This window comes from Mustelus asterias, chromosome 1, assembly GCF_964213995.1.
Source record: "Mustelus asterias chromosome 1, sMusAst1.hap1.1, whole genome shotgun sequence".
Taxonomy (NCBI): domain Eukaryota; kingdom Metazoa; phylum Chordata; class Chondrichthyes; order Carcharhiniformes; family Triakidae; genus Mustelus; species Mustelus asterias.
In genome coordinates, this window is record NC_135801.1 from 70,175,408 (window position 1) to 70,190,504 (window position 15,097).

Consider the following 15,097-nt stretch of genomic DNA (forward strand, 5'->3'; position numbering starts at 1 on the left):
CGCCCACTACCCCCCTATCCCATACTGACAAAATTTGCTGGTGCCGGGAACTCGGCCTCACTTGCCATTTTTAAAGGCCTCCAGAGTCAGCAAAACTGCACAATTGGGCCCATATTCTCAGCAGGATCTCACACCTCGCTGTTATAACCTTAGACAGCAATTCTCGTGCAGAATTGGGCAAATAACTTGAATTCTTTAAGTAACACAGAATCACAATGAAGAGCTCCAGAAGGGTGTTCAGTCAATCAGGAAAACGTAATGACAGAATATTAAAATTCTTACTTCGTTAACCTCTTCAGGGAGAATAGACTTGCTTCTGGACTTCAGTTTTTTTTTGTCCTGATTGGCCCTTCTCTGCCAACTTCTGGTCACTGTAATATTTTATGATCTTTTCCAGTTCTGGCTCACTTTGGTACGCATGCTGCAAACCATTTTCTCTCACTGCGAACAAATACATATTTCACTAATATCAGTTACATGCCTGCACAGACTAGACAGATTTCTTTCTTTGAAAATATTGCTTTGATTCAAGAACTTGTAAAATTTACTACATTTTATTCAATAACAAGAAATGATTACAGATATTTTCTTCGAAGAACCATCACACCATTTGCAGAGATTTGTTTTTACTTTGATACAGAACTTTGATTAAGAATGTAACAAGATCTGGACAATATCCAGGCTTGGGCTGATAAGTGGCAAGTAACATTCGCGCCACACAAATGTCAGGCAATGACCATAACCAATAAGAGACACTCTAACCACTGCCCCTTGACATTCAACGGTGTAACCATCACTGAATCCCCCACTCTCAACATCCTTGGGGTTACCATTGACCAAAACCTCAACTGGACTTGCCACATAAACATGGTGGCTGCAAGAACAGGTCAGAGGCTAGGAATATAGCAATAAATAACTCACCTCCTGATTCCCCAAAGTCTGTCCACCATCGACAAGGCACAAGTAAGGAGGGTGATGGAATATTCTCCACTTGTCTGGATGAGTGCAGCTCCAACAACACTCAAGAAATTTGACACCATCCAGGACAAAGCAGCCTGCTTGATTGGCACCGCATTCACAAAAATCCATTCCCTCTACCACCGATGCTCAGTAATAGCAGTGTGTATTATCTACAAAATGCACTGCAGCAATTCAGCAAAGATCCTTGGACAGCACCTTCCAAACTCACGGCCACTTCCATCTAGAAGAACAAGGGCAGCAGATACATGGGAACTCCACCACCTGCACGTTCCCCTCCAAGCCACTCACCTTCTTGACTTGGAAATATATCGCCGTTCATTCACAGTCATTGGGTCAAAATCCTGGAATTCCCTCCCTAACGGCATTGTGGGTCAACCCACAGTACATGGACTGCAGTGATTCAAGAACGGTAAGAAGTCTCACAACACCAAGTTAAGGTCCAACAGGTTTATTCGGTAGCAAAAGCCACTAGCATTCAGAGCGCTGCTCCTTCGTCAAGTAAGTGGGAGTTCTGTTCACAAACAGGGCATATAAAGACACAAACTCAATTTACAAAATAATGGTTGGAATGCGAGTCTTTACAGGCAATCAAGTCTTAAAGGTACAGACAATGTGAGTGGAGAGAGAGCTAAGCACAGGTTAAAGAGATGTGTATTGTCTCCAGCCGGGACAGTCAGTGAGATTTTGCAAGCCCAGGCAAGTCGTGGGGGTTACAGATAGTGTGGCATGAACCCAAGATCCCAGTTGAGGCCGTCAACAGGGATCTTGGGTTCATGTCACATTATCTGTAACCCCCATGACTTGCCTGGGCTTGCAAAATCTCACTAACTGTACCCGGCTGGAGACAATACACATCTCCTTAATGTGTGCTTAGCCCTCTTGCCACTCACATTGTCTGTACCTTTAAGACTTGATTACCTGTAAAGACTCGCATTTCAACCATTATTTTGTAAATTGAGTTTGTGTCTTTATATGCCCTGTTTGTGAACAGAACTCCCACTTACCTGACGAAGGAGCAGTGCCCCGAAAGCTAGTGGCTTGTGCTACCAAATAAACCTGTTGGACTTTAACCTGGTGTTGTGAGACTTCTTACTAAGTTTACCCCAGTCCAACGCCAGCATCTCCACATCGTGATTCAAGAAGGCAGCTCACCACCACCTTCTCAAGGGCAACTAGGGATAGGCAATAAATGCTGGCCAGCCAATGATGCCCATGACACACGGGTGAATAAAAAATAAATATTTTGTATACCTTAAGCTACAGCCTGTGTGATTGACTACGAACATAAGCAGCAGCACATTTTACAAATATATATGATGCTACTTGCCCATAAAAAGGCAAAACAAAAATAATGATCACACAATACTACTGATGAACTCCAATTTGCTAACGCTACAATAGCGAGATAATGTAATCATGTCAGTGCTGCATTGGAAATATGTATACATTACAATGGGACAACAGTCAATTTGAATATTTTAATAGCTGTCCATCCTGATGACGAGTCATGATGTGGAGATGCCGGCGTTGGACTGGGGTAAACACAGTAAGAAGTTTAACAACACCAGGTTAAAGTCCAACAGGTTTATTTGGTAGCAAAAGCCACACAAGCTTTCGGAGCTCTAAGCCCCTTCTTGACTTGAAGAAGGGGCTTGGAGCTCTGAAAGCTTGTGTGGCTTTTGCTACCAAATAAACCTGTTGGACTTTAACCTGGTGTTGTTAAACTTCTTATCCTGATGACAACAGGGCAAAAAACTGTCAAACAAAATAGACAAGGGGATCCTGAAATTCCTTGAGAGTTCTGGTGGTCCCCAACTATAACTTCAGTAGAGACTGATTGAACCCTTAAGAGAAACGCATGAACAGCTGAAAAGGATTCTGCCAATCTCCCGACTGAGGGCGGAATTCTCCCATTCCCCTGTCGGCGGGTTCAATGGTGGGTGTCAAGGGGAGAATTCAACAGGAGGCCCAGAAATTGGTTTTATGCTGGCGTGAATTTCCCATGGGATCTCCTGCTTGTGGCCACGGTGGCAGATCCAGAAATCCACTGGTGGTCAGTGAGAAACTGATTTGCATTCCGTTAATGGGATGCAGATGAAGGCCTAACAGGAATCGTCCCCACACATTAGATTCTCTGTGACGTGACACCGGTCCAGAACGTGCATGGCATGCAGAAATCGAGACTTACCTGAAGAATGCCTGGTGCTGCCTCCGGAGTTCAGGGTGGAGGCCACCTGCGACCCTGGAACACCAGAGCAGTGGATGGGGGGAGCTTCCTACAGTTGGATCTTCCAACTTCAGTATCATCAAGGAGGTCAATGTTCCAACCTCAGTGCATTCCTGGAGATCCATTTTTCTTCAGGAGATCCATCTTCCTTGTTCAGGAAATCCACCTTCTTTCTTAGGATCTCCATCTTCTCTTTTCAGGATCTCCATCTTGTTTTTTCAGGATCCCCATCTTTCTTCAGGAGGTCCATTTTCCTTCTACAGGAAGTTAATTTTCCATCTTCAGGAGATCCATCTTCTTTCTTTAGGAGGTTCATCTTCTTTCTTCAGAAGATCCATATTACTACTTCAGGAAGTCCATCTTCCTTCTTCAGGAGAACCTTCTTTTTCCTTCAGGAGATCCACCTTCTTTCTTCAGGAGATCCACCTTCTTTCTTCAGGAGATGCACCTTCTTTCTTCAGGAGATGCACCTTCTTTCTTCAGGAGATGCACCTTCTTTCTTCAGGAGATGCACCTTCTTTCTTCAGGAGATGCACCTTCTTTCTTCAGGAGATGCACCTTCTTTCTTCAGGAGATGCACCTTCTTTCTTCAGGGGATCCACCTTCTTTCTTCAGGAGATCCACCTTCCTTCTTCAGGATGTCTATCTTCTTTCTTCATTAGGTTCACCTTACTTCTTCAACAATGGGACAGTGATGTTGGGCGCTTTTAAAACATGGCACCTAGATATGGCAGCTGGGTGCATGCAATCAAGCCTGTCCCGTTAAACAGCGCTAAACCCCCGGATGCTTAGTTAATGAGGTTGGCGCAGGAAGAATTGGCATGGCCAACAGACCTTCTCCCAGATTCCGCCCTAGTTACAGCAGGGAGTTAGAAAAACCTGTGCTGAATGTTACAGCATTTCAGCAGAGAGTAAGGTTAGGTGAAGCCGAGATTGGATTTTAGAAGCCTCATAAGTTTAGATGGAAGAAAAGACTGAGGGTGATAAAAGAGGCCTGTGGTTTTGAGAACTAGGAAGGATTGAGTTTAGATTAGAGAATGTTTGAAGTCTACATAACTCTCTGGAGGGTGGGGGGGTGGGAGGGGGGCTGGTGACTCAGGTGGGGGCGGGGCAGGGGGGGTGGTGGTTCATTTGAACCATTTGAAGCTCAGAAGGAACAGAGGAGAGGTCCATGGACAACAACAGCTTTGAAAGAATACCAGAGAGGAAGAACAGCCATGATTACGAAAGGTTGGAAACATATTTTTGAGGGAATAAGATGCAACACAGAGCTGACGTTTCAGTGACTTTTGCCACTGCTGGACAAAGTACATATCAATTGCCTTCTGAAATGAGCTGACCTAGCAAGCCACTCAGTTCAAGGCCAATAAGGGATGGGCAAAAAATGCTGGCCCAGCCAGTGACGCCCATGTCCCGTGAATGAATATAACAAATTGTTCATCAGAAAATCAGGGAAGTGTTGTCTATGGTTATTCAACCATTAATGAACTTCAATAAACAGTGAAAGGCTGGATGACAAAAATGTTTTTACAATTTCCGTTAAAGTCTTTGATGGTGGTCTATAAAAAACTGTCACTTAAGCTTTAAGTATTGTGCATTCAAGGAATGGACAGGAATTTGGAATGTTAGGATATAGCAACTGTACATTTAAGAAGTAAGTTCAGGGCCAGGGGGAAAGGACTTGTGGATTGCCTCATCATTCATGGTTGGGAACTTCACTTGTTTTGTATTAACAAGCTGGATAAAGGAGTTCAATGCAAGCTAGTTAAAATCACACATAATACCAAACTAGCAGGGGGCGTTCAATCTCAAAAGGCTGCTTTGGAGCTAAAAAAATGAATTCAATAAAATATGTATTAGGAAGTTCAGTGGTGGATTAACTTTAATATAGATTAAGGCTTTGCAAACTGTGGGTAATGATTCCTGATGGGAAATTTTGGGATTGCAAACTCCAAAACAGCAATGGCTGCCATGAAGCTCTGACTGAGCGCTAACAACTGCAAAGTCCCTGTAAATCCTCATGTTTATTTTAATGGTGGGCATGACCAAAGTAACTGTTGTTGAGACTTGATTCCTTGCTCCAAAAAGCTAGTGAAAAGTTAAGATTTTTAAAAATCCTGCAGTTTAAACGCTTTGTTCTCACATATCTCCCCCCCCTTTCTCCCTCGCAAATCTCCCCCCCTTCTCTCTCGCAAATATCCCCCCTTCTCTCTCGCAAATCTCCCCCTTCTCTCTCGCAAATCTCCCCCCCTTCTCTCTCGCAAATCTCCCCCCCTTCTCTCTCGCAAATCTCCCTTCTCTCTCGCAAATCTCCCCCCTTCTCTCTCGCAAATCTCCCCCCTTCTCTCTCGCAAATCTCCCCCCTTCTCGCTCGCAAATCTCCCCCCTTCTCTCTCGCAAATCTCCCCCCTTCTCTCTCGCAAATCTCCCCCCTTCTTTCTCGCAAATCTCCCCCCCTTCTCTCTCGCAAATCTCCCCCCCTTCTCTCTCACAAATCTCTCCCCCTTCTCTCTCACAAATCTCTCCCCCTTCTCTCTCACAAATCTCCCCCCCTTCTCTCTCACAAATCTCCCCCCCCCTTTGCTATCTTTCAAAAGGTTCCCGAATCCAGACAATGGTTCATGGACCATTGACCCTCTAAGGGTCCATGAACAACAAGGGTCCATGAAGCTGTCCGATCCCATGAAAAGGTGCATGTAATGCCTCCCACTGCAATCGACCCAGCCATGCCTGGGATGCAGGGTGGAGGCTTGCTACATTATCCTGTGCCGGCGAAAATTGCAACAGTGGGAATCCTGGAATTGGGTGATCCCACCATTTTTAAACGCCTTCAGAGTTGACCTGACTCCGTGAAAACCTGGGCCATAATAACAGAATATAACAGGAAGGTTTTAGGACTATTTCAAAGTATCATAATTTAGGACATACAGTTTAACATGACACTTTCTCTTTCTTAGCCATCCTACCCAACATATTTTCTCAGTTTTCAGATATTGAACAAAAGTTCTTATCTGCACATTAGTACAAATAAAATAAAACTTCATTACAGAATACAAGATTTGTTTCCTAATTTCACGTACTTACCCTTCTGATACATCTTACCTTCACAGTGATGAATAACTCTTTTCCACAGTCTGTTGTTTCTAAGACAGGTCAGACTGCCTACTATTAGTAAATGTCTTTTCCCTCTGCTAAGAGCAACGTTCATTCGCTTCTCAGAATCTATAAATCCAACTTGACGAGTCCTCACACAAGACAATATAATAATCTCCTTCTCTGCTCCCTGGAAAGCATCCACCGTTGAAACCTGAACAGCTTTAATCTCGGCTGAGTCACAGCATCCAGGATAGTTAAGTAATCCACATAACTGTGAGCATTCAAAAGAAAAAGAAAAATTATAAATGGGCAGTTCTTTCAATGGTAAAGACATTACCGTCCACAACTTCTCGCAAAGAATACATGCTTGCATGAAACAAAAACCTTTAAGCCAAACCAAAATACATGCACTGTTGCAAGCAAAGAAGGTTAAGAGGTGATCAAACTATCATAGAATCCCTACAGTGCAAGAGGCCATTTGGCCCATCGAGTCTGCACCGGCCACAATCCCACCCAGGCCCAATCCCCGTAACGCCACACATTTACCCTGCTAAGCTCCCTGACACTAGGGTCAATTTATCATGGCCAATCCACCTAACTTGCACATCTTTGGAGTGTGGGAGGAAACCGAAGCATCCAGAGGAAACCCACGCAGACATGGGAGAATGTGCAAACTCCACCCAGACAGTAACCTGAGGCCAGAATTGAACCCGGGTCCCTGACGCTGTGAGACAGTGCTAATGACTGTGCCATCGTGTCGCCCCAAATTTCCAATATTTCCTATATTTCCAATGCCAAAATATTATTAGTGTTGATAACTAAAAACCATATTCTAAAAATCAAAATGTTCAGAGAACGAAATGTGAAAATTTTGCACATTCATTCCACTGATGCCACAAGAAATTCACAGGAGGGAATACAAAAACAATAGAACTATCACAAAACAATAATCGCATCCAACAATCCCTGTAACGATGTTTTATTGTGTATGGTCTATTCAAGTGCATAAGGCCTCTAAGTTTTTCTGCATCCACTGCCATTAAAGGGGCTGACTTAACTCAGCCTCTGTGGGAGCTTACAAGTTGTTGCAAGACTGTGGAGCTCACAGCAAACATCGATCACATCTGTTGTATAAAATATCATGGTCTTGACCAGAAATAAACCTCAGGAACACAACTGAAAATTATAAAAAAAGACAATTAGGGCCCTTCTAATTGCTCAATGGGTAACTGCATTTCCTAGTCAGAGTCATGGGGTGGGGAGGCTAAAGGAGATAGCACCCAAAAACAGGCAGAGGGATCATGATGAGTGATTACCTGTGCTCTTTCAATGTAATGCAGATAGAACGGCAGCTTCACCCTTGTTGGTTATGGTTTCCCATGTAGTCAGCTATTGGCTGCATGCATCAGCAGGGAGTAGAAAATCGTAACTTGCTAATACTACTTCAAACCAACCTGCACCTCTTAACGGGAAAATGCAATGTAGGTAGAGAAGTTATTGGGAGTCCTCTGTGAGCTGCACCTGACCTTGGAAGGACGGCAGAATGGTTGAACGTGAAAGAGAATAGGCAGCCGAGGTCTTCCGACGTTCCATTAAAGGTCTTGGTGGAGGTGTAGGAGAGGAGGAGAGATGTCCTGTATCAACCAAACAGATTGCACCACATTCACTGACGTACTTCCCTCCCTGTTGCAGGAGACTGTGGCACACAAGTGGAGGCAACAGGGATTAACTGAGGGAGGAGGCATGCCCTGACATGCTCTTATCTCCATGGCAGAGATGATATTGGCCATTATTGAAAGGTCCAGTGCTGAGGCCATAGCCACCAGCAGGGATGAATCATAGAGTCATAGAGGTTTGCAGCATGAAAACAGGCCCTTCGGCCCAACTTGTCCATGCCGCCCTTTTTGTTTTAAACCCCTAAGCTAATCCCAATTGACCGCTAATCCCATATCCCTCTATACCCATCGTACTCTTGTAACTATCTAAATGCTTTTTAAAAGACAAAGTTGTACCCGCCTCTACTACTACCTCTGGCAGCTTGTTCCAGACACTCACCATCCTCTGTGTGAAAAAACTGCCCCTCTGGACACTTTTGTATCTCTCCCCTCTCACCTTAAACCTATGCCCTCTAGTTTTAGACTCCCCTACCTTTGGGAAAAGATATTGACTATCTAGCTGACCTGTGCCCCTCATTATTTTATAGACCTCTATAGGATCACCCCTCAGCCTCCTACACTCCAGCAAAAAAAGTCCCAGTCTACCCAGCCTCTCCTTATAACTCAAACCATCAAGTCCCGGTAGCATCCTAGTAAATCTTTTCTGCACTCTTTCTAGTTCAATAATATCCTTTCTATAATAGGGTGACCAGAATTGCACACAGTATTCCAAGTGTGGCCTTACCAATGTCTTGTACATCTTCAACAAGACATTCCAACTCCTGTATTCAATGTTCTGACTGATGAAACCAAGCATGCCGAATGCCTTCTTCACCACTCTGTCCACCTGTGACTCCACTTTCAAGGAGCTATGAACATGTACCCCTAGATCTCTTTGTTCTGTAACTCTCCCCAACACCCTACCATTAACTGAGTAAGTCCTGCCCTGGTTCAATCTACCAAAATGCATCACCTCGCATTTGTCTAAATTAAACTCCATCTGCCATTCGTCAGCCCACTGGCCCAATTGATCAAGATCCCGTTGCAATTGAAGATAACTTTCTTCACTGTCCACTATGCCACCAACCTTAGTGTCATCTGCAAACTTACTAACCATGCCTCCTATATTCTCATCCAAATCATTAATATAAATGACAAATAACAGTGGACCCAGCACTGATCCCTGAGGCACACCGAGGATGGCATGATCATTGAAGATCATGGCATCCTCATAGCTAATCATACTAATCTTCTGATATTCAGTCTGCAAATGCTGTATGCATGCACCTCTTAGTTCTTTCCTCCCTTCACCACTACATTACCAATGTGTCTTTTTCCTTTCAGATACTCAAGAAGGTAGATCTCCAGGCAATGAAGGTAGACCAAGAAGTGAGTGATAATGAAGACACGCTGTCAAATGCTCTTAAACTCACAGCCATTAGTTCAGACACTGACATTGCTCATCACTTAAGAGGAAAGCATTGGGGTGAGGTCTGCATGTGTGGGCAGCAGTCACAACAGGGACAATGATAACAAGAGTTTTGGCTTGGCAATGGGTGAGCTAGCACGTGTTCTGCTGCAGAGGACTCAGATGGAGACTTTGATGGGCCTGGCTACAGAAGGCAGCTAATGGGTATACACAGGAAAATGCTAGGTTCTTTGGGATGACTGTCAGAAAAACTGCTTTCAAAATCAAGGAGCATAGAGGAATCTGACACCAACATGGCACACGGCTTTCCACAGAGTTAGGGCTCATCGTTTATAACATAGATCTGGTGATCAACTCCTGCAACATAATTGCGGACAAAATCATGATGCAGCATCTAATGGACGATCCCTCATCCTCCAATAGTGAACAATTTCCACTAAAAGTCTGAGTGGGATGCAGAGGAAGCTCAGACTTAAGTCATGCAAGCTCAGCTTGATGCCACCATGGCTATGGATACCAGTGTTCAAAGGGACATGCAGGAATTCACAACAGTCCAGCAATCTAGCCTCCCAACAGCTTTCTAATTTGTTGTGGGGTTGCCCCAAGATAATGGCAGTGGCTCTATGTAGTTTGATCCTGGTGTTCTCTCTCAGCTTGACAATATTCTTGTTCCCAATCCTGCCACTCCACCACTGCCTTTGCTGTTGCCTATCAATCAGCCAGCCCAGACTGTTGCTGCCCATGCTGAGATGTTGCAATCTAAAGCTAGCCTTTGTAGTTTAAGAGCTGTTCGAGGTCTTTCTCTTAAGGCTATCTGCAGTCTCTCCAATGAAAATCCATAGCCTTCCAGCAGCTAAGGGAATGTACAAGGGCGTTTAGTTAATATTTGTATGCAATGTGGAATTAATTCATTCTAAACTAGGCTTGGAATATTTATTTACTGTTGGCTCTTATTTTTGCATTGCGGCCAAGAAGATATAATGGTCAGTGACATCAGGGGACAGCTACGGTATAAGTTAATATTGTTGAATGGCATTCATGTAAAGGTTTCTTCTCATATATTTACTTCCGGTTAGAAAAATCACAACTAAAAGGTATATCTCTTTTTCCAATTTACTAGGAACAATGCTGCAGGAAGATTCATTAGTACCAGTATAAACAGAATAATACAATTTGTAAAAGAAAAACGCGAGCAAGAAAATTTTAATCACCTTGTGCATCTGAGATTTGTATAATGTTATTACTCCAATCATGGATCCTTTAATTCCACTGACTAACAGGGACTGGATAAGTTTCACAGTGAATGTTGCTTCTTCTACATTATGGCAGCTGCCATCCATGTCCAGCTAGACAGGTCAGAGCATAAATTACATTATAACGAAACTCCAAATGAGCAGAAATTTCATATTTCATTGCTATTCAGCAAAATTCAACAGAACTATTGAGTTTGGAAGTTGTGTGGGGTCTAGAAAGTTTCCAAACTGTTAACAAGTCCAGATCACAAACAATACAACCTGTGTGACACAACATGGCCACCACCATCAAAGCACTATTCCAAACTGAGAAGGTGTAGTAATTTGCTTTGTTCTTCCCAATTGGTCAAACTCTGCTTGGTAAAAAATTTACCAAAATGTTTTTAAATATAAAAGTAAAGAGCATGTGCTGATGAACATCTTTGGTTGCCTATGCTGAAGAACAATAAAATAACAATGCCACTTCCTTAAGGAAGTAACTGCAGGTAAAGCGTAGAAATCACATCTTCCTGCAGCAAATAAATACGTTTAACAACATTCAGCAAAAGCCACACATGTAATGTTGGGAATGTCTGGATATTAACCTGCTACTGTAAGAGCTCCCAGCAGAACTATGACTGTTCTCTCCTCTCTCCACAGATGCTGTCAGGCCTGCTGAGATTTTCCAGCATTTTCTGTTTTTGTTTCAGATTCCAGCATCAGCAGTATTTTACTTTTATTTTATATAACTTCATTTTATTTCATAGAACTATGAGAGTATCTACTGCTAGTAACAATATCCATGGTCATCAGAGTGGAAAATAAATCACCTCCATTTTCATCTGTGTAGCATAAATTTACCGAAAAAAACCTTTGTTCGGTATATAAAAACATTAAAATCACTGTGCCCTCTGTGGGTATTTACCTGGTCACGTCCTTTAACGTTATAAAAACAAAGAGTAGGCAACCAGTCCAACAGGGGATTTAGATTTGAAGCGGAAAGTCCATCTCTAAGATTCCCATTGTAGAAAAGTTCATTTGTTATAGCACTTATAGTCGGATGGCATCTGTACTGAGTTCGAAGCATAATGGGATCGTGGCCCTGGGGGGAAAATCCAGGATTATTAACACAAACAAAATGCATTCACATGGATGGTTCATAGTTGCTTTCAAAGTAAAGTAAAACATTTCTGTGCGACCAATGCTGTGAATAATAGTTTTATTTTCAGATGTTTGAATGTTAACAAAGAGCTTTTTTTAAAAAAAATGAGCTAGGAAGAAGTACTTAGAAAGTACAGGAAGGCAAAGCATGGACATCATTAATGCTCAACCTGTCCACCTTCTAAACAGAGTTCACATATTCCTTTTGTGCCTAATGTGCACTTGGCACAACTAGCGCACATTACAAATGCAATGTTGGGTGCAGCTGGTGCTGCTGCACAGATTCCACAAGCTGAGACAGTTGGCACAGATGGCAGACTACATCGATAAAACTGTGTGAATTCGAACGGGAGTTTGTGCAGATTGCACAGAAAACATAATTGGGATTGCAGAGACACTTGGGACAGTTTGTACAGATGGTAACAGATGGGCAACTGTAAGACTCATAACTGCACTCATAACTGGTCGGAATGAGTTGCATCATTCAATGCATTAGGTACAAAGAGTATAGAACTTCCTGCGAGTTATTTTACTAATTCTTCATAACTGCAAACCTGATTAACTGGAACATTTTCTTACGACAATATATTTATCAGAACATGCAGTTCAGTAACCTAAGAACTCAGTCAAATGAATTGCACCGTTGCACAGATTTCATGAGTGGCTTATTTTAAGAGGAAAAAAATCTTCACAGGTATAAACAATATGGAGGATTTGATGGTATTAGATTGGTACTGTGGTTCCCGAGTATACTATAGGTTTTTCAGTTTGTTAGTTAAAACTAAAATAAAGACCTACATTCTGCATGGTCTTTATTTGTATTATATTTGATCTATGTAAATGTTAGTTTGCAAAACTACTTTAAAAAATAGAATGATCAAATATGATGGTGATCTAAAGTGGGCAATTCAATTATCAAAAATACTCAATCAATATTTATAAATAACACGTTGATCAATATGAAACAGTAACCCCTGCTACCTTGCCAGCAGCCTTATGTTCACAATGAGTGAGAAACACAGCTGCACACTTCTGATCTGCTGGAGCATGATCTTACTGCACATACTTCACATGGGTACAATGGCAAACACAGAAGCCTCACTATTAAGTAAAAAGTAAAAGACCGCAGATACTGGTAATTTGAAATAAGGAAGTGCAGGTCAGTCAGCATATGTGAAGAGAACGGAAAGGTGAACATTCAGGGTGTTCTCATAACATTCTAAGAACTGACTTTTCTGTTCTCTCCACACTTACCCACTAGGTCCTCAGCACAGGGCGGCACAGTGGTTAGCACTGCAGCCTCACAGCGCCAATGACCTGAGTTCAAATACAGCCTTGGGTCACTGTCTGTGTGGAGTTTGCACGTTCTCCCCGTGTCTGCGTGTGTTTCCTCCGGATGCTCCAGTTTCCTCCCACAGTCCAAAGATGTGCAGGTCAGGTGGATTGAGCATGCTAAATTGACCCTAATGTCAGGGGGATTAGCAGGGTAAATATGTGGGGTTACGGGAATAGGCCCTGAGTGGGATTATGGTCGGTGCAGACTTGATGGGCCGAATGGCCTCCTTCTACACCGATTCTATTTGCTACTCTTGTTTTTAGACATACAATGATGCCTGATCATGTGGCCTGACATAGAGAGCTGGGATCGGCAGAGGCTGTATTTTTGGTAAAAATGAATCACATTCTTTTCTGAGATGCTCTCAGTAATAAGTTTGTTAAGGTTCAAAAGATTAAGGATGAAATATGCTCTACTGCTTCTTTAATTTGTGAATAGCTACAGTTCACAGCTATTCCCCTTAAACATGTCATTAAAATAAATGTCATACCATCAGACACATTCTGTCAAAGAGAGTCTGTTCCAGACCAGCATCATGGGCACTTTCGGAGCCTTGAATTGTAGGTTGCAATTGCTTGGGGTCTCCAACAAGGATCAACTTTTCACATCCAAACCTGCAATGAAGAGGGCTGTTTTAATTGTTCAAAATTACTTACATTGTTAATATAATTCTTCTGGATTTCTTTCTCTCCCTGTTCACCTGGGCTAATGGATTCAGAGCACTTATAGGATGCCATCTGTACAAACACCTGAACTCTTCTACAATGGAAATCTTAGAGAGGGCTTTCTGCTTCAGATGTGCATTATTCAAGAATATGTTGCATATTTCTAACTCTGACGCTGAAGAGGTTTTGATTCCTAATATCTGGTACAGGCCAATCAGCCAAACCTTGGTGGTGTGTAAAATATTGGAAAAGATTCGAAGGGACAATATAAATTGTCACATAGAAAAATAAGGATTGAGGACAGGCAGCAAGGAATTTTTAAGGGAAGGTTGTGTCTGATTTATTTGATTTAATTTTTTGAGGAGGTAACAAGAAATGTCAACGAGGGTGGCACGGTTCATGTAGTCGACAGGAATTTTAAAGCTTTTATCAAAATCCCACATGGCAGACTGATCAGAAGAGTAAACACTCATGGCATCCAAGGGAAAGTGGCAAGTTGCATCCATAATTAGCTTAGTGACAGGAAATAAAGGATAATGGTTGACAGCTGCTTTGTGATTGAATGTTTGCTTGCAGTAGGGTTTTGCAGGGCTCAGTACTACATCCTCACATATATTAGACTTAAATGTAGGGGCATGATTAAGAAGTTTGCCGATGATACAAAAATTGGCCATGTGGTTGAGAGTGAGGAAAAAAAATGCAGACTGCAAGAAGATACTAACGGACTGATCAGGTGGGCGGGAAAGTGGCAAATGGAGCTAAATCCTGGGAAGTGAGAAGTAATGGGCAGTGTAGAGAAGGAAAAGAATACACATTTAATGGTAGGACACTGAGAACTATAGAGGGACAGCGTGACAGAGTTCATGTCCACAGATCCATGAAGGTAGAAGAACAAGTAGATAAAGTAGTTATGAAGCATAGAGGATACTTTCCTTTATTAGCCAAGACAAGAGTAGGGAGGTTTTGCTGGAGCTTATGTACAGACATTAGTTGGGCCACAGCTGGAATACTTCATACAGTTCTAGTCACCACATTGTGTGATTGCATTAGAGAGGGTATCAAGGAGATCAACAAGAATTTTGTCAGAATGGAGAAGTTTAGCTATGAGGAAAGATTGAATAGCCTGGCATTGTTTTCTTTGGAACAGAGGAGGCTGGGGGGAGATCTAGTTGGCAGAGGGGCCTAGGCACAGTGAATAGAAAAGAACTATTCCCATAGGCAGAAATGTCAAAAACCAGAAGACATAGATTTAAAGTAACTGGTAAAAGAATTAGAGCAGAGTTAAAGAATAATTTTTTCACCCAGAAGACGGTGG

The 15,097-nt window shown here is 42.5% G+C and overlaps 1 protein-coding gene across 1 annotated transcript in view; it reads right to left on the minus strand.

Moving 5' to 3' along the window:
• Positions 1–237: 237 nt before the first annotated feature.
• Positions 238–15,097, minus strand: part of LOC144507749 (5'-3' DNA helicase ZGRF1-like) — an 85,529-nt gene continuing 70,669 nt past the window's right edge. The window contains 6 exon segments of the mRNA XM_078235057.1: positions 238–324; positions 326–441; positions 6,311–6,575; positions 10,600–10,734; positions 11,546–11,722; positions 13,608–13,731. Of these exon segments, the coding sequence (XP_078091183.1) occupies positions 238–324; positions 326–441; positions 6,311–6,575; positions 10,600–10,734; positions 11,546–11,722; positions 13,608–13,731 (904 nt within the window).